A 19,141-nucleotide genomic window follows, 5' to 3' on the forward strand; every position below is an offset into this window, starting at 1 on the left:
GGGAGGGCATAGATCTTGGGAGAAGGGGTGGTCTGGACTGGGCAGGTCTAATATCCAAGAGCTGGCATTTTTATACCATACTTTGAGGTTTCAGAATTACTTTATAAACGTTATCTCATCTAGGTAAACTGATGGAAAGTTTCCATTAGGGGAGAGAGAGTAAATGGAAGTGTCATGACAGAGTTTTGTGAGGAAAATAACTGAACTGAATGCTAGACATCATACCTTTGAAAATACCTGTGGAACATGCAGTTCAATTAAATTCAATAACCATTTTTATCAAGACCTTTCATGATCCCTTCCGTTGACACTGTTTCTCTGCTGCATTTATATGAACAAAAAGCACTTTGCAAATGTTCCTTAATTTGAGACTCCCAAATGTGTTTTTAATTCATTATTAAAGAAGGAAAAGGCAGTAGCATACAGTCGGTGGCTGGATTGGAATCCCTCCTCTATTTTGAATCCAGGTCTAGCCTTATTCAGTGAGTCACCCAACTGAGGGGGCCATGGGAGTACATGGGAGTATCTAAATGTGCATAGATGAATGTATGTGTGTGTGTTTATATATGCATATATACACATACACACACACATATATATATACATATACTCCTATGTAGGCATATTATCTTTTCCTAAACAGACTTCCTGGGGACGAGGAATATCCCATTTTTATCTTATACTCTATCCCCAACAGCCCTTGGCACAGGTGCTTCATAAATGCTTGATGATTGATCCTTTGGTTGTGCCAAAGTATGCTAAGCACTAAGTATTTGAAAAGGAAAAACAGTCCCTGACCTGAAGGAACTTATATTCTACTGGCTGGTTAAACCTAGTCCTGAAAACCCTGGAGATGTGGGGTTAGAGCTTTGGGAGAATAATTAGAAATGGAAATAGAAATTCAGGAGTCGTCTTCAGAGGTTATGGGAGCTAAGGAAATTGGTAAGGAGGATGGTCAAGGGTGAAACCTTGAGGAACAGCAAATGAGGTCAACAAGCATTTAATAAGCACCTACTGTGTGCCAGGCACTGTGCTAAGGGTTGGGGATACAAAGAAAGGCAAAGGAGAGTGCTTGTCCTCAAACGGCTCAAGAGGGAAAGTGACTTGGCCAAGGTCGTGGAATGAAGTTATACATAATGTATCAATTATATAATAAACAATGTACCATATGAACCAGCCCACAGTCAATAATCTAAGCATTGTCATGTCCCAGTCTAATGGGGGGACAGCATGCAGACAACTGTGGACTTTTATACAGGAGCGGTTTATACAGGTTTTATACAGGAGAGGCTGGAGATGATCGACAGAAGGAGGGCACTGGTATGGAGCGAGCATGGGAGGTGGTCGGTAAGAGGATCCACAGTCAGAAAGAGCCCTTGGCAAGGCAGGCAGATTTAGGGTTAGAGAACCAGGACAGTGAGGTGTCTGAAGCAGTGGAAAGACAGAGAGTCCAGGAGGGTGCTGTCTCCACTGTTGGAAACCACGCTCCTTGGGGTCAGGGACTGGTTCCCTTTTGTCTTTGCACCCCAGAAAGAACTCAGGACACTGCCAGGCACATAGTAGGCACTTAATAAGGACATGTTAACTGATTGACTCGGAGACACGAGTTCCAATCCTGCCTTTGACATTTACGAGCTGGATGACCCTTAGTTTCCCCATCTGTAAAATGTAATAGCTAACAATAACCCCTAGCACTATGTAACTCACTTGATCCTTATCAATAATCCCCGCAGCATCTACCTCACAAGTCTGCTTTGAGGCTAAATGAACTAACTCATGTAAAAAGCGTTGGCTAGGAAAGCCTTATCATAAACACACCACATTTAATTTTTTTTATCTTTTTTTGGTGACCATTTCTGAATGTATCTACTCCCTCCCAAGTTTCCTCGTCAATAAGCCCTCCCTTGCTACCAAAAACAAAAAACAAAAACCCACAGGAGTTCAGCAAAACCAGCCAACAGACTAACTCTGTCTGACTTTGTATGCAGTATTGCAAACCCGTAGCTCCACACCTCTGGCAAGAAGGGAAGCAGGTGAATTTTTCTGACGTGTTCCCCAGGGCCAAGTATTTACACCAAGGTCAGACTGGTTAAGTGCCACTTAAGAAGGCTGCAGTGATTTTTTTATAGTTTTCCCAGTTCTGAAGTGTCAGTGACCATGGGATCATAGATAGGAAAGGGTCCTTTGGGGTCCAATAGTCCCCACCCCACCCCCCATTTTCTATTTGAATAAAATGAGACTCAAGAGGAAAGTGAATTGGCCAAGGTTGTGGAATGAATGTATTATGTACTACACAATCATGCTGTTGATTATACATAATGTAGCAATTATGTAACAAAGGCAATGTATTACATGAAATAGACATGTGAAAACTGTCATTAACGCAAAAGTACATTTTCGAAAAGGAAAGAAAAAGAGGAAATCTGCAGTGCATACTTTTTTTCCCCAAAGCCAGATTTCTAAACCTCAATCGGGTCTCTTTCAGGATTTCTCTCCCCCACCTCAATTTGGTGACTATGGTTTTGCTGGGAAAAAAGAGCCATGGCAGCCTCCCCGTCGGGGAATCGAACCCCGGTCTCCCGCGTGACAGGCGGGGATACTTACCACTATACTAACGAGGAAGTGCTTGTTCTGCTGCCATCACGAGCTCCCATGTATTACCACATGCCTCGGCCCTTCCCCGCCATGTGTGCCTACAGTCCCTGGACGTCTGTGTGAGCAGAAGGGAGCTCAGACGACTCCTCGGGGCACTTGGAATTCACCCCAGCCGGACCTCCGCTCTCCACTTACGACGATGCTCCTTCCTACCTGTAGAAGCTCCCCCTGTTTGTGCAGAAAAAAAAAAAAAGAGCAGTCTCTTCCTACACCAGCCTCGGCAGAAAGGAGCTCCCCAGCGTGGGGATGTAGCTCAGTGGTAGAGCGCATGCTTTGCATGTATGAGGCCCCGGGTTCAATCCCCGGCATCTCCAGGGCTAGGCTTCCTTTTTGGTCTCTTACACTGGGGGAGGGGCCGCTCTGACTCAGAAGAGCCTCCCCAGCCTTGCCCTGGCAAGGCTGACGGCGGGGATCCGCTGCCCTCCGGCTCCCCCCAGCGGCCAGAGGCGGCAGGCCCGCACGCTCTCCTCTCCTGTCCTCTCCCTCCCTCCCTCCCAGCCCTGGGCCTGGTACCTGCCTGACCTCCAGGGGTCTCTGATCCCCGTGGGACGGCTCAGCAGGGAGGCCACCACCCCTTTCTGGTGCTGCATCCCAATACTGCTGAGCTCCTGCCATCAATACTGACCTACCATCTACCTGGAGAATGGGCAGGGGAGGGGAAGGAGGACTGGCCGCTGACCCCTCCATGGGCGTTGCTTCCGAAGCTCTCTAACTCTAAATATTGGGGTTTTACATTTCTGGCTGGCCTAGGAACTTTGAAAAGAATATTTTGCCGTCTCTACATACGTAAGTGTATGGGCACGAGGTTACACGAATACAAAGACAATCGACTATATTGCAAATCATCAACTAATTTTTGAAGTATTTTACCTTCCTATTTTTGCGCTTAAAAACATTATCCCAAGGAGTCCATGGATTTTGCCACACTGCCAGGGCACAAAGATGCTAAGAGCCCCTGGTCTGGGCCAGTAAGACAGCCCAGAAGGCTGCCTTGAAGTGGTCGAGGGAATTCCCTTTAAATCCCAATTCTAGCCACCTTCTCTATAGCGGAAGGTAGAGATGGATGGCATGTCTATAAACGAGCAGACTCAGACAAGATGGGCAGGCTGGATAATATCCTTGCCAGGGCCGAATTTATTGCTCTACCTGCCCCCCACCCATCCCCAGGCCACACAAACAACTCGAGAAGTCAACTAGTTTAATATTTTCCTTTCACAGATGAAGAAACTGAGGTCTAGAGAGGTCAAGTGATTTGCCCAACGTCAGTGAATGGCAGAGCCAGGCTGACTCCAAAGCCTGAGCATTTTCCATTGTACCAGTGGCCTCTAAAACTAGCATTAACACCAAGATCCAGAAGGTGAGTTAAATATATTTATTTCAACCAAACGTCTATTTACATCAGATAGCATAAGAAGAGGATTTCCTTTCTCAGGAATAACCTAGTTCTTGGTATTCATTCCTGATGCGTGGTGATTAGGGGTGCAGTACAAGGGAAAGGGGGAGACCAGTCCCTCTCCTAGGCCCTCTTCTATCCAGTGAGGGAAGGCTGGTACTTGGTGGATGTGGGAGATCAGCTAAATAAAGATTTGTGCAGGGCCTGTCTGTGCAAGGGACCCAGGAATCCAAGAAAGTATGAGATGTATCCCTAGTCCTCAAAGTTCAGATCTAAGGGAATGGGAAAGGGGAGAGGAGAGGAGTATTCAGTCCCATGAAGTCAGGAAGGGAGATAGAAATGCTCATTTTGTTTAAGTTTGGCAATTTAAAAAAATAATTTAATAAGAAAAAGAGTTTTAGTTCAAGACAGACACTATGCTAGGTCCTGAAGGTCTAAGTATAAAAGTGAGGTAGTCCCTGTTCTCACCGGGCTTACAGTCCACCTGAGAGGCTCACAGCCCACCTGAGGGGTAAACACAAAATCCATAGTGAAGCGGGGGAGTGGGCAGGACAGGACTGGACTAAAACCCAGTGAATTAGGAAAGGTCTCTGGGAGCCTTGATAAGACCCAGGGGCTGTCAAAGAAGGTAAAGGAGGAGCATTCTGGGAATGGGGTAGGGGTAGGGGGTGGGGGTGGGGGTGGGGGGTTCTTGTCAGAAGTCAGACAGCATGTACTGCTGGGAAGAGTCCAATCAGGTCACCAGTCTGGACACACAGTCTGTCAAGGTCTTAAATGGCAAACAAAGGCATCTGTCTCTCTTACTGCCCATGGGGAGCCCAGTGCTTCCTGAGGAGAGTGACCTGCACAGATCTGGGCATTAGGAAGAGCCCTATGGCAGACAGGGAAAGGACAGCCGGGTGAGGGGGGGAGAGCAGCCAGGAAGGCAAGAGGCGAGAAAGGAGAGCTAAGGAGGTGACCCAATCTGCTTAGCTCAGCCTAAGAGGCCATAATGACACAAAAGTCAGACTAGATAATCCAGGACTACTGCGGGCTGTCACACACACAGGAGAGGGAACTCAGCTTTACAGGACTACAATCTGCCTCATTGGAGCACACCAGGGCCACCCAACAGGACTCATGCTCTGGGCTGGGGGGATGGGCCCTGTCCAAGTCCTTCAGGAAGAAGTCGGGTGCCTGGACCAGTGAAAGGTCCATTGCTGTGGGAAAAGCCAGAAGAGCTGGTGGGGATTCTGCAAGCTCAGGGTCTGCAGGGGGGCCAAAGTTTGGAGACTTCGTTGTGCATGACCTGGGGGAGCCACTCACAATACTCAGACAGCAGATCTGAAAAGAGATCGGGGATCAGTTAGCTGTCCTGCCCACCACAACCCTCGCCAGCTCTCCAAGACAGGACAGATGTCCCTAGAAGTCTGGGGAGGGGACAAGGCATCAGGACTCAGTGCAAAGAGCCCTGGACTTGGGTGTCAGGAGCTAGGGTCTGCATCCCACCTCTGCATGACCAGGGCATGTCATTTCACCATTCTCAGCCTCAGTTTCCTTATCTGGAAAATGGGGCCCTAACAACTCTTACACAATCGTGCTCACAGGGTGAAGTGTGTGGTAAATGTAGCTGCGGATGCTATCTGGAGGGAATTGATCCTTCTGACATAGCCTTGGACAAGAGCCAGCACTGACAGAGCAAGCACTTTACACAGATGCTCTAACTTGAGTCTCACAACAACCCTGGGAGGCAGGTTCTCTTTTTGTCCTCATTTGACAGATGAGAAAACTGAGGCTGCGAGAGGTGGGATTCAAGCCCATAATCTCCTGACACTGTGTCCAGGGATCTTCCACCGAAACCTGCTGCCTGAAGTGTCCGAGGTGGGATCTGCACTCAGCACTTCCTGACTCCAGCTCCAGCATTCCATCACTGAGCCGTTTAGTAACCTCCTTTATTCTTTTTAAAGTGAGAGCCAGGCTTTGGCTCAGGAGCTGAAGGGCCACAGAGCTGGGAGGTGCATCCCCCTGCCCAGACCCTGGCTCAGCTGGGACACTCAGGGCCGGTCTGATACTCACACTTGGGCTCCTGCTTCCAGGCCTCCTGTAAAGCATCCCGGCAATCTGCTGTCTTTGAAACCAGGCCTTTCAAGAGGCTCTCTGTCCTGGGCTGGAGCCTGAAGGTCAAGAGGCACCCCCCCCCCATACACCAGTCAGTCCAGAAAGTGACCCCAGGCAGAGACCCCTGCTCATCCTCACCCCCCAGATCCAAGCCAGCCTGACTGTGTCACTGACCTTCCCCTGGTCAGTCCCTGGGTTCAAAAGGAAGTCACCCAGAGGCTGAGGCCCACAGGCCCAAGGAGCTCTGTTGTCTAGGCCCAGCAAGTTGCCCCTCAGGCCTCTGGCAAATGAGACGGATGCTTCCCACTCCCACTGAAGGAAAAAGGGAGGGGAACGTGTGGGGTCATTCCTTAGCCCCCATGTTGTACTATATGGAGGGGAAAGGGTGCTGCAGGGCAGCTCAGTGGTGCAGTGGGCAGAGCACTGGACCTGGAGTCAGGAGGACCTGAGTTCAAATCCAGTCTCTGACACTTAATAGCTGTGTGACCCTGGGCAAGTCACTTAACCCTGACTGACTCAAAAAAAGGGGGACTGGAGTTGAGGCCAGACAACCTGAGTTCAAATCCTGATTCTGTTAGTTTATTGCCTACAAAACCTTCTCCAAGGTCCCTTGTAGCCCTAAATGCTTTTTGTGTGTGTGTGTGTGTGTGTGTGTGTGTGTGTGTGCGCGCGCGCATGTGTACGCACATGCACACATTTGCACACTGCTTGGCCAGAAGATCCTCAATAGCAGGCCCCTCTGGGCAACTCCATGGTGGCTGAGCGCAGGGTCCCCAAAGTGGTTCAGCTAACAGAGCACATTTACACAGGGCTTTACAAACATCGAAACAATCCTGGGGATGGCGGTGCTCATTACCCCTATTTTACAGATGAGGAAACTTAGGCAAACAGAGGTTAAGTGACTCGCCTGAAATCACACTGCTAGTAAGAGGTGTGATTCCAACTCAGGTCTCCCCAAAAGCTCTATTCACTACACCACACTTGGCGCAGGCTCTGGAATCTCCACATCCTTGGATCAAGACTAAGCAAGGTCCGGGGGTGAGAGAGGGCAAAAGAGGAAAGGAAAGGCGAGGGAGAAAACAGCAAAGACCAACGGGTGTCCAGGGTCGGGGCCTGGATATGACACTCAATGCCTGATTGAAGAGCCTGGCCCTTCCTCCTGGGCCCTGCCCTCCTCCAATGCTAGTCTCCACACAAATGCAACTTACTTGGCCCAAGTCTTGAGCATGGTGCTTGGGCTGGACAACAAGCAGCTTCTGTGCCGGGCGAGCTTTTTAAATACCTGAATGGGGGGGAAGGAGCCGGTCTGGTGAGGAGGGTTTACTCCCCCTCTCTCCTGTTGTCATCCCAGGCCCTGACCCCAAACACTTCCCCGCCTTCCAAGGAAAAGGGGGTATTTACCTCTCCTTCCAGGAAAAACTTGGCAAAGTACTTGTAGCGTTCAAGCCCCTCAGGGTATTCCACCTGTACAGCAGGGAGCTGCCAGCCCACACGATCTGTAAGGTGGGGGCACACACCTCTGTTAGCAGGTTACCACACTTGGCAGGAGAGCAAGGGGGCCCAGGCAACAAGTGTCCCATTGGGAGCCACCATCCCCATAACCCTGGGGCTCCTGTGGAGACAGTCACTGGAGAGACAGGGGCCCACCTGCCTCCTCCAACACTCACAGAAGGTGCTGGCCCGATGACACACAACGCGGCCAGTCTTGGAGCAGTAGGATGGTGGAGGGTCCTCGAGGGGCTTTTCAAAGTGGCAGTAAGAGGGCAGCAGGACTGGGATCCAGGCAGCCTCAACTGCTGAGACCCCTGTAGAACACAAGAGACACAAATAGCACCTGGCTGCTGGCATTCCATGAAAGCCTATGCCCTCCTTTCACCTGAGAAGAAACTGATGCACAGATAGCTCAAAGGCCAGCAGAAAGGAGAAGCCTTAGGCTGGAGTCACCAGGGCTCAGTGCTCACTGCTGGGAGGCCACCAGCTCCCTCCCTCTATCCCTCATTGCCCAGGCAGGGCTCAACCCCCTACCTCTCATGTACATCTTGGTGGTTTCCACAATCTCCTGATAGACCACAAACTCGGGGAGTTCTTTGAAAAGAACTGAGCTGGGGTGGATGAAGACAGGATCATCGAGCAGAGGGGTCTACAGAGAGATGGGCACAGGAAATCAGCAGTAGACACTCCAATTCCAAGGCCCAGGCTGAGAGGCAGAAGGATCCTTAAAGGTCATTGAGTCCAGTTCCCTCATTTTACAGATGAGGAAGCTGACTTGGTCAAGGACACACAGAGGGCGCATGGCAAAAGCAGCATTTGAAGTCGGATCTTCTTATGCCAGATCCAGCACACACACACCCTTTCACTGTCCCAAGTAGCTTCCCAGAGAATCCCAGCTCAGTGCTGGATGGCTGAGTGACCCTGGACAAACTCCTCAGTGAGTCTAAGCTTGTGGGTGCACACCCAGACCATCTGGGACCCAGGCAGAGCCTACCACTAGAGGAAATAGCCTGGGCACTGACCCGTTGTGTTCAGCTGGCTCAGGACACAACTACAGACATGTCCATCTGTCCCTCTGCCTCTAGCCAGCTCAGAATGCAGCTATAAACTTGTCTATCTGTCCCTCTGCCCCCAGCTGGCTCAGGACGCAGCTATGAATGTGTCCGTTTGTCCCTGGCAGATCTGGGAATGATGGTGCCTCAGCACAAAAAGGGGGGACCCTGGTCTAGCCAGGACAGGACCGATCTGGGACCTGCACTACAGTGTGAGAGCACTGGCCTGGGAGTCAATGAGCCTGAGGTCACATCCTGCCTCAGACCTCACTACCCACCTAAGCTCTCCAGCTCTCAGTTTCCTCACCTGTAACGTAGAAAGGGCAGACTGGGTGACCACAAAGTCTCTGTTAGCTCCAAATACGTAATCTAGGGAAAATGGAAACTTTTCCTAGATGGGAGGCCACCAACTAACAATGGAGGGTGGGCGGTTTGTGCCCTTTATGCCAACATCTTACCATAATCAGGGTGCCAATGGGGCAGAATGAAAACCCTGAAACGATCCACTGGATACACCCATGACTGGGCAGCACTCCATAAAGGGGGGCTGGAGGAGGAAGGGGAACAAGTATAAAGGGCCTACTATGTGTCAGGCACTGTTCTAAGAGCTTTACAAAAATTATCTCATTTAACCCTAACAACAACCCTGGGAGGTTGGTGCCATTATTATCCCCATTTAACAACTAAGGAAACTGGACCAGGCAGGTAACAGCAAGTATCTGAGACTGGATTTGAACTCAGGTCCCCTGTTCTATGCCCTGGACATCTAGTGAACAAGTACCTAAGAACACGGAGCACACACACTCATTCACTGCTCGTGGATCCTTTGGGAGAGCAATCCGGTGGCATTGAGTAAAAGTGACAAAAATAATACTGTGGGGAAATCTCTCCTCAAAGTCCTACCCTCACCAACAAAAGGGCTGTCGCTCCAAGATTCTCACCGCAGCCTAACGGTGGGTTACCAAGGACCAGAGACAACTTAAAACATCCACCCGCAGCAGAATGGCTGAATAAATGGTGGCTAAATGACTGATCGATGCAGAAGGCCTGGGCATGCAGCACCACACATACCACTGGACACTCGTGATGTCTAGGCTGGTGGTAGAACTGATTTTTTAAAAATTTCTTTTTAATTGTTAGTATTTTTTCAGTCCCTGAAAATCTAATTTCTCTCCCCATCCTCCACTGAGAAAGAAACACAAAATCCCAGTTATGAACACATACAGTAAGAACACAGGCCTGCACAGGCCACTTCCAGGATGGCCCCCTGACTCCAAGGGGTCTCCTAGAACTGTGATCCAGAAACTTGGGTCCCTCCGAGTTCTTGTGCCTTTCCCATACACTCTTCTTGCCGCTTGGGTTTTACTCTTTCATACGAGTTTTATTCTTTCATTCTTTCATCAGGAGACTCAAAGGGGAGGGAAGGGGAGAGGGAGTTATTCAAAAAGGACATCAGTAGGGGCAATATCACAACCATGCCATAAAGACGGAAGAGTCTGAGTGGGACCCAGAGGGACCCAAGGAAACAACGAACATCCATCACCACAGAACTGTGAGAACGGAGGCCATGCTCACTGCAACGGCGGGAGGAAAGGAAATCCAGTGAGAGGACCAACGATGCTGAGAGGGCCTTAGAGAGGAGGGGCAGACACTGGCTCTGCAGCCTCACGAGATGAAACTAAGTGACAAGTGCAAAGGGCAGCCAAGGGTCACTGGCCACATTGATGTTTTTAATGAAACAATCGATTTATTTTTTAAAATCAACAGAAAAAAAAACCAAGGCAGCAGGCAGGCCTCTCTCTGCCTCAGCCAGTGCTCCCTTGGTCCAGGGGATGCCAGGAACAGTGACACAAGCCAGGGAGACTGGAGGAGGGGAGACCCCTTGCGGGTGAAAGCAAGGGTGAGGGGTGGACACCTACCTTGTAGCCATTCCTCCACTTCTCATCAAGTAGCTCCTCGCTCTGGATGCGCCTGGCAACGTGATCGCCCAAGCCAGCCAGCACCATCTGCCGCAGAAAATTCACCTGGTATTCATCTGGGGGCTTCATTTTGGGATCCACAAAGAGGCCTGTGGCGTGCTCACTGACGGAGGTCACTGGAGAGAAAAGCCCAAGATAAAGAGGGAAAGACTCCTGAGGCTGGGGGAAACAGCGAGGGTCTTTGCCTCTTGCCTCCAGTCTGAGGGTCTCACCCAGCCTCTCAGTGCCACCTGTCTGCTTTCCACTGGGCTACAAGAGCTGGACTTGGGTCAGGAGGCAAGCCCACCTCAGGCGTCACCTGTGTGATCCCGATGGCCTCACACACTTCCTAGCCCTGCGACTCTGGGCAAATCACTTCAACTGTCTGCCTCAGTTTCCTCAACTGTAAAATAGGGATCATAACAGCACTGACCTCCCAGGGCTGCTGTGAGGATCAGATGGGATAAAAAGTGTCAAGCACTTAGCATGGTGCCTGCACAGAGTAAGCAGTAGGGAGATGTTAGCTAGTTGCGTAACTGTCTGAGGCCACATCTGAACTTAGCCCTTTCTGCCTCCAGGCCCAGGGCTCTGAAAGTCCCAGCAAGAACACTCATGTGAGCATCACTGTCTTAGCCAGTGACTGGCCCAGAGTGACAGGGCCAAGATTCATAACCAGTTCTTGCTGACTCCCAGGCTGGTTCTGTCCACTACACCTTGGCTATGTCCACTGCGATCTCTTCTCTCCTCTTCTTGATGAGGAAAGAGAGGCTCTAAGCTCTCCCAGGGTGACCCAGCCAGTGAGAGCCAGAGGCTGAAGGGTCCTGATTCAGCCTTCCTTCCCCAGAGGGGTGACCATGGAGGAGCCCCAAGCCTCTCTGCACCTCAGCATCTCCATCTGTACCTCAAAGGGCACCTCTGGAAGCCTCAGCAGGCTCCTCATCTGCTCTGTCCCCAACCCCAGCCCCCAGGATCTCCGGGAACAAAGGAAGCCTAACCCCCTGAAAAGGCAGGGGCAGTGAGCCCTGTAGAAGGGGCACAGGAACGTGAGAAGACTCTGTGAGAGGCTGGCACCCTCCAGGTCACAGGGGGAGGTACCTGCTGTGGTCAGCTGTCCCCGAAGCCGCCGCACCTCCATCATGGCCTTGTACCGCAGTCCGTTGGCCTCGCAGAAGCGAGGCGTGCAGCCTGAGTACTCACAGGCCCCCACTGCACCTGGAGGACAAGGAAGAGCAGGGCTGGGGCCACACCTGTGCCAGGCCTTATCCACCAATTTCACCCACATGCACCAGGCATGCCCCCCTGGCCTGGCCCAGGAGGGTAAGGGACACACATACTGAGAAGCACCATCATGTCACCCAGCTTGAGCGAGGGTCCCTGGCCGGCCCACAGTCTCTGCATCTGGGACACGCGCGCCTTCTTCCCCTTCAGCTGCGCCTGCTCCTCCTCGCTGGCAGCTGGTCTGTGAGCACACAAGCACAAGCTTTAATAAGTGACCTACCTCCCAGGGTGGTGGGGAGATGACAGCAAGAGAGCAGAAAGCAGCAGACTGACTCTACCCTCCAGGGGCTCCTCATCACCTCAAGGAGGAAAGGCAGGCTCCTCTAGTTGGTGATGGAAGCTCCCTGCTACTGGGCTCTGCATGCTCCTTCTTAGGCACTGGGCGCTCACGCCCCACAAGCTTCTTTATACTCCTTGAGACGCAGTGTTCCATTCTGCACACGGGCTGTCTGCCCCCCATGCCTGCAATGCCATCCCCCATCATCCTGGCTACTAGCAACCCCAAGCCCACCTTAAGGCTCTGCTTCAGGGTGGCCCCCTTTCTCAGAGAGACCATTTCCTCTCCCCTTCCTATCCCACCTGTGTCACACACACACACACGTGTGCACATAGAAGATCCATACATACACATCTGCAAGTATATATACCCACACAGCATTGTATATTTATACATACACACTGTATGTATATAGTTTAGACATCTCAATTGATGTGTAGCCATGCATGTGCCCAGATACATAACAATCCATTTATACACACACAATATGTACATAAACATGGATAAAATATAAGTTTCAGTGTTCTTATTTAAATTTTAAAGTTGCACATGCATCTCTACACATGCACCTTGTGTTTACGTATACATGTGTGTACATGTACACATCCATGTGTATATACTAGAAATATGTATGAGTTTAGCCATCTTCTTTCTCTGTGGGCATACACACGTCTCCACTCATAGAGAAACGTTTCCAAAGTGCCTGATTTCTCTGTGTAAGCAGAGATGACCAGCAGCCCAGGAAGGGGGCCAAGAACTCGTCATTGTTCTGTCCCCTCCTCCCCGGCACCTGCCACCGTGCTTTGCAGACGCACAGTAGGTGCTTTAAAAAGGCTTGCTGAAATCACTGAAATTGAAGGGCTTGCGTAACAAGGGTGGAACTCACCTCGCCAGCCAGGCAGAGGCGATGGGCTTGAATTTACATTTGCATTCAGGTCAATCCAACAAGCATTTTTTAAGTACCTACTACGTGCTAGACAAAGTGAGAACGCAAAGAAGCAGCTTTCCTTCTACTGGAGGATTTGTAGCATATTCAAAGATAAAGAACTACAAATACATACGTATACATAACATAATTTTTTTTGGAGGTTTGGAAGGCAAGGTGGGGCTCTAATAACTGGGGGGATTACAAATAGCCCCGTCAAAGGTGTGGCAGTTGAGCTGAGCCTCGAAGGTGGGAGCGGGGCTCCAAGACGTGAAGTGAGGCAGGAAGACATTCTAGGCAGGCTTAGTTCAAAGGCTCAAAGATGGGAAATGGGTAAAAGAAGGAGGAGGCTGGAAAATGTGTGGGAGAGGCAGTAATATGATTTCAGTCTAGAAGGTCGAGGTGCAGCCAGACTGGGAAGGGTTTTGCATTTCTTGAGAGAAGTTCTTCACCATGTGTGAAGCCTTCAGGCAGGCTGGAGTAGTCCATGCGCCCCTTATCAGAACCATGTTTTTAAATGAGTAAAATGATGGACCTCAGTTAAAAGCCCCTGGCCTAGAGGTAACAGGCCCACACTCCAACACCAAAAACACACTGGCAAAAAAGGTACTCTGGGCCTCAGGGCTTCCCTGAGGACGCTGGGCTCACTCCTACCAGACGTGACCCCGGAACTGGGGCCTCACAGTCAGCTTCTCTCTTTGGCTTGCTATGCCCCTCTACAGTTAATCAGAGAAAAATCTCCAATAAAACTTAGGGAGAGCTCACATCTACATTTCCCCAAATGTGGCAAAGAGGGCCCACACCACCCCCAAGGCACACTCCAGGTGCAGTTGCGGTAAGGGATCTGGTGTAGCATCTGAGGCAGCAGGGTGGTACAATGGATAGAGCCCCAGCCCTGGAGTCAGAAAGATCTGTGTTCAAATCTCACCTGAGACACTTACTAGCTGTGTGAACCTATGCAGGTCACTTCACCTCTGCCTGTCTTAGTTTCCTCATCTGTAAAACGGGGACGATATGAGCCCCCACCTCCCCAGGTTGTTTTGAGGACCAAATGAGATAATAATTGTAAAACCTAAAGCCCCATGGAGATGCTAGCTCAGCTTGTGATCACCATTGGTGCTGCCCCGCAGGAAGGCCTTCCTCCTGCAGCCTGAGATATCCAGCCTTCTAACACAATTCCCAAGGTTTGTCTCATATGAGTTCTCCAGCCACCCTGGGAACAGAGCCAGCCTTGGGGTCAGGCAGTTCTGCCTCTAACAAAGGTTGTCCGTGTGACCCTGGGCAAATCACTGAACCTCAAGGTGCCCCAGGCTAAGACTGTAATTGGCAGAGACCCGTGTTGTCAAGGGGCTTTCTACCTATCCCTAAGAAGGATTCTGTCGAGTGAGTCAGCAGAAGACACACACCTAGTCAGCAGCAGCACAAGAATCAAGGTTCCTGACCCCCGGCCTCATCCATGCCCAGTGTTGGCTAGGCAGGAGCCGCCTAGCCCAGTCTGATGCCCAGCCCCCTGAATGTGACCCAGAATCCCTTCTACAAGTGCAGGTGTGGCCTTCTAGGCTTTGTTGAAAGACTGTGAAGGAGACCCCATAGGTTCCCACCTCTTGTGGGAAGTCTCTTGTTGTCTTAACACCAGATCTGCTCCTCTGGGGCCAAGCAGACTGCTGCCCATTGCTCCATCCAGACCACCTGTGGCAGCCCCCTCCCCACCACGAGCCCCTCCCCACCCACCTGTCTAGTTCCTCAAACAGCTCTCGGATTGTCATGGCAGCCACAATGGTGATGACGTAGGGCAAGCATTGATGCTGCTGGCTGAGGGCCAGCATCTTGGCATAGCGGGGCGCCACTGGAAAGACAGCCATCGTTCTGCCCAAAGGGCTGATTGGGCAGCTCAGCTTAGCCTCCTGCAGCTGTTTCAGCCTGGGGACAGAAATGAAGAGAAGAGGCCATGGCTGACTCCTGGCTTTAGGAAGGGCAAGAGAAGAAGGTGGAGGGAGAGGGGCCATCACAGGATCATAGAGTTAGAGCTGGAAAGGAAATTGGAGACTACGGGAGTCCAACCTCCTTATTGGACGAACAAAGAAACCAAGGCAGAGGGGTGACTTGCCCAGCTAGGATCTGAACCCAGGTCACCCTGGATCTTAATTCAACTTGTGACACTGACTTCATGTGTCTGATGTAGGAGATGCTTGAGAATTGGAATGAGGAGAGCAGCCACAAGTCCAGCTAGGGTGGGATTCCTCGTGTTCCTGCTCACCTCACGGAGCCCTGCCTCCTCTAGAGTCCCAGCAGACCCCGGCCCAGCATACCGTCCCCTCTGCAGAGGCTCCTGCAAAGCTCCAAGCGCCGTCAACAACTCCTCTGCAGCGACCAGGGCCTCCATGGGGGGAGGGGATGGAAACGGAAAGTTGACAACCTAGGAAAGGGATTTGTCGAGGGTAAGAAAAGCGATGAGAATGAAAGCAGGAAACAGCCAGAAAGTCTGCGTCAGGTTCAAGGCCAGGGACCCAGAGCCCACCTCCAGCTCCCACCACATACCAGGGGCCATCTGAGGTTCTTGTGGATGATACAGTCTATGCCATAAAGACACAAGGCTATCCCTTAATGCTAACGCATCCCTTTGGTGATTATCACCAAGTTATCCCATTTCCACCCTGTGTGGACATGATCATTTGCAAATTGTTTCCCCCATTAGACTGGGCTCTTTGAGGGTAAAGACTGCTTTGTGTCTTTGTATCCTTAGCTCTAGGCAGTGCCTGACACATAGTAGGTTCTTAACAGAGGCTCACTGACTTGACATTATCTTTGTTGGCTGATAGCATCAAGAAATAGGTATGCCAAATGGGAAACAGTGTCTGGCTGAAGCCAAGGATGCCCAGGCTGGGTTGCAGCCAATACCCCTACAATGCTGCTGTGTAAATGGGAATCACACCAGTGGGGACCCAGGCAATTAAGTGGCCAGTAGTAGGTGTGGAACCCCCCTTCCTTTCCACACAAGCACACCCTCCATCACTTCCCACATGAGAAGGACTTCTGTGATACTCTGTAAGAATTGGGCAAGTCACTGAGTTGAGGCTCCGGGCCAGATGAGTGGTACTCACCAGGGACAGAGGGGGGCATCAGAAAGCATTCCCAGCACAGCCTTGCTACGCAGTCATTTAGGAAACCCAGCAGAACCTTAGCTGCTATTTTGCTTCCCTAACTCTCCATCTCTCCCTAGCTGCTCCCTTCCCTACTGCCTTCTCCACATACACCCTTCTCCCATCCCCTTGAGCTAGGCCTTGCCTCTGTCTACACCTGTTGTCTCTACTGCCTCTTACTCCTTAACCTTATGTAATGCAGCTTTCTCTCCAAAGGCAATGGTGCTCCCCTGCTCTGATGACTTTGCTCAGTTCTCCCTCATCCTTCTGCAGCTTTCTACAGCTCCTGGCATGGCTTGCCTCCCCCCTCCCTGACCTGGGTTTTCCTGGCAGCACTCTCCCCTGGCTCTCCTATCACTCCCCTTTAACTTTGAGATAATTCTAATTATGAATGAGCTTCTTCCTTCCTTCTTCCAAGCCCAAAGCCCTCTCTCTACCAGTGCTCCCTACATCCCTGGTTGGCATTAAGAAACTGATCAGCCAATCAACAGTTTAATAATCACCTACTACCTGATTGGCACCAGGGGGGCAAAGGCCTGCAGAGTAAACTTCAAAGAATAAAACGAATGCCCATGTGCTTTAATTTTTTGAACCCACACAGAAAATGTGCCATCCTTGCCTAGTAAATGTGCCTCTATTAGGCTCAGCCCATCATTCCAAGGTCTCTCCGACCCAGAACATTTAGCCACCTTCCCCAACTACACAGAATCTCCAGATGTGAAAAGTACGCATGCCCTCCCTTCCTTTAACCAAGAAGACTTGGACATAGATGCCTGAAGCATCTCCTTCCAGACTGACCTCCTACCCGAAGAAGGCTCTTTTCCCTCCAGGAAATCAGCCTGGGAGAAAGAGAGAATGAAGCTGGGGATGCCCCATGTGCTTTCTCTTCTGTTTTGAGGCATTCCACCTTCTCTCCTGCAACCCCGCTACCCACGGACACACATGCCCCCGCCCGCCCCCCCCACCTTTTCTATGTTCAAAGCTTTCATCTGAAGGACCAGATCCTCAACGGGCCGCTGGGTGATTTCAGGAGGAGAAAACTTCTCAAAGTCACTGAAAACGGCCGACGAGTATAGCCTGTGGGGACAGAAACGCTCGAGATTCTGAGGGGACTCAAATGCTTCTTTCTGCCACGTATCCCCTTCATTATGCAGAGAACTCTAGGATCAGTCCTAAGAAGCTTCTAGAATCCTCCTCACACAACAGCAGGTTTATGTGAATTATTGCACGTGGGCCTCATGAAAGCATTCTCTCCCTCTTACAGATGAGGAAACTGAGGCTTACACAGTCCGTAAGTATTAGTGGGATTCCAACCTGGGTCTTTCTGACTCCAAATCCAGCACTCTAAGCACTGGGACAGGCTACCAAAGAGAAGGGTCTTGGGAGCTTCTCCACAGTAGCTTTTGCTTGACTGCTCTTACTTGTTATTTTTTCTTCAGGGAGGAAGGAACTACGGGGGCGTCAGAAGCATCAATGAAACATTTAAGAAGCGCACAGACGCGAGAGAGGCAGGATCACTACTATTGTGTTAAATTTAATATATGCTAACAAAAACCCAAGCCCCACGTGATCCAAATTCATCATTTCACAGAGAAACTTTTTTATTCTTCTTTGAAGACGGCAATGTTCGTGTTTACCGAGATAACAATAAAAGATAATAATAAAACAATTCTCCATGTTCCCGCTATTCACTTATGTAAATGTCAGTTGGCCGTGAGAGTCAGGCAGCCAATGCCAGCTCAGCCACCTGCTGCTTATGGGACCTCGGGCGAGTCACTTAACCTCTGTGTCTGCTTCAGCTGTCTCATCTATCAAATGGGGCCAATAGTGCTTCTTCATGGAGCGGTTACAGGGATCAAACAGCCTTAAAGTGCTATGTCACAGCTGGTTAAGCCAGATGAAGAATGAGGTTCTCTGAGCACAGCCCTGGGGGAAATCCAAAGAGCCTAGATGTAGGGCTGAGAAGGATCTCAGAGGGCCTCCAGTTCAAACTCTTCAGGAAGTGGGAGGTGCAGGGTTAGGAGACTTGTCCAAGGTCACACAGTTAGTCAGTGACAGAAGCAGGATCTGAACCCAGGTCCTCAGGCTCTTTCCAAACACTCTAATCCCCTCTGCCATCACCCCCTGTACTTCTCAGTCTCCTTCCCCCACTGTCTAGTCCTGGCAGGCTGCTCTCCCACAGCCTACCTGTAGCAGTGGCCTGGCTCTGTCCTCCCAGCTCTCCCTGCCCGCTGATCAGCTGATGCCTGTGACACCCAGGTTACTCGGAAAGAGGACACGCCAGTCACTTTGTCATAAAACCTCTTTTTGACTTTGCCGCAGTCAACGACATATTTGATGCCAGGGATGGTCAGGGACGTCTCAGCCACATTGGTGGCTACCACACACAGTCTGCATCCCTCCGGGGGAGGTCTGAACACCTACGGGAAGGAAAAGCAAAGCCCTGGTGTATGAGTGGGACCAGCACTTTAGGAGGGTGAGCTATACCCCAGCAACCTCCAAGTGGGAAATGACTTAAGGCCACAGCACTGCAGAAATGGAAGGAACCTCAGAGGGCACTGAATGCAAACCCCACATTTTCCAGAAGATAAGGTTTGGAGGATGGCCCTTGCCAAGGCCACACAGGCACCATCTCAGACCACAGAATTTCCTAGGCCCTCAGAAACTTTCTAGTCTGACCCACATCCAAAGAGACTCCAACAACAATAGCCTGGTCTGGCCCCTTTGAGGCTTATTTAAAACCACATCTTTCCCAATGCCCTAACGCCTGTGACTTTGCTCTGAGACCAACACCAGTTTATCCTGGTTGTATCTGGTTTGTCCAGAGTGGTCTCTCCCAGTAGAGCCCAAGGTCGTTAACAACAGGGACTGTCTT

At 50.7% G+C, this 19,141-nt stretch overlaps 1 protein-coding gene, 1 long non-coding RNA gene and 2 other non-coding genes across 5 annotated transcripts in view; 2 read left to right on the forward strand and 2 right to left on the reverse strand.

The window, feature by feature from the left end:
• Positions 1 to 2,271: 2,271 nt before the first annotated feature.
• The window catches only part of DHX37 (DEAH-box helicase 37), a 42,125-nt gene continuing 25,255 nt past the window's right edge, over positions 2,272 to 19,141 (reverse strand). Inside the window, exons 15-27 of one of the 2 annotated variants that reach the window (XM_072600709.1) lie at positions 18,454 to 18,686; positions 17,232 to 17,343; positions 15,436 to 15,542; positions 14,858 to 15,046; positions 11,981 to 12,105; positions 11,742 to 11,858; positions 10,608 to 10,783; positions 8,171 to 8,285; positions 7,813 to 7,950; positions 7,547 to 7,641; positions 7,354 to 7,427; positions 6,104 to 6,201; positions 2,272 to 2,823 (exon numbers count right to left, since the gene is read on the reverse strand). In XM_072600709.1, the coding sequence (XP_072456810.1) occupies positions 2,759 to 2,823; positions 6,104 to 6,201; positions 7,354 to 7,427; positions 7,547 to 7,641; positions 7,813 to 7,950; positions 8,171 to 8,285; positions 10,608 to 10,783; positions 11,742 to 11,858; positions 11,981 to 12,105; positions 14,858 to 15,046; positions 15,436 to 15,542; positions 17,232 to 17,343; positions 18,454 to 18,686 (1,644 nt within the window). In that variant the 3' untranslated portion in view covers positions 2,272 to 2,758. Of the gene's footprint in view, positions 2,824 to 4,012; positions 5,372 to 6,103; positions 6,202 to 7,353; positions 7,428 to 7,546; positions 7,642 to 7,812; positions 7,951 to 8,170; positions 8,286 to 10,607; positions 10,784 to 11,741; positions 11,859 to 11,980; positions 12,106 to 14,857; positions 15,047 to 15,435; positions 15,543 to 17,231; positions 17,344 to 18,453; positions 18,687 to 19,141 lie in introns of those variants that run through there. The other variant, XM_072600710.1, reaches the window with a different exon arrangement.
• On the reverse strand, positions 2,550 to 2,621 carry TRNAD-GUC (transfer RNA aspartic acid (anticodon GUC)). The gene has a single exon. It is a non-coding gene; the product is annotated as a tRNA-Asp (tRNA).
• On the forward strand, positions 2,898 to 2,969 carry TRNAA-UGC (transfer RNA alanine (anticodon UGC)). The gene has a single exon. It is a non-coding gene; the product is annotated as a tRNA-Ala (tRNA).
• On the forward strand, positions 17,342 to 18,485 carry LOC140499375 (uncharacterized). The gene is made up of 2 exons (XR_011965421.1): positions 17,342 to 17,557; positions 17,706 to 18,485. It is a non-coding gene; the product is annotated as an uncharacterized lncRNA (long non-coding RNA).

Source organism: Notamacropus eugenii, chromosome 4 (assembly GCF_028372415.1).
Source record: "Notamacropus eugenii isolate mMacEug1 chromosome 4, mMacEug1.pri_v2, whole genome shotgun sequence".
NCBI classification, from domain to species: Eukaryota; Metazoa; Chordata; class Mammalia; order Diprotodontia; family Macropodidae; genus Notamacropus; species Notamacropus eugenii.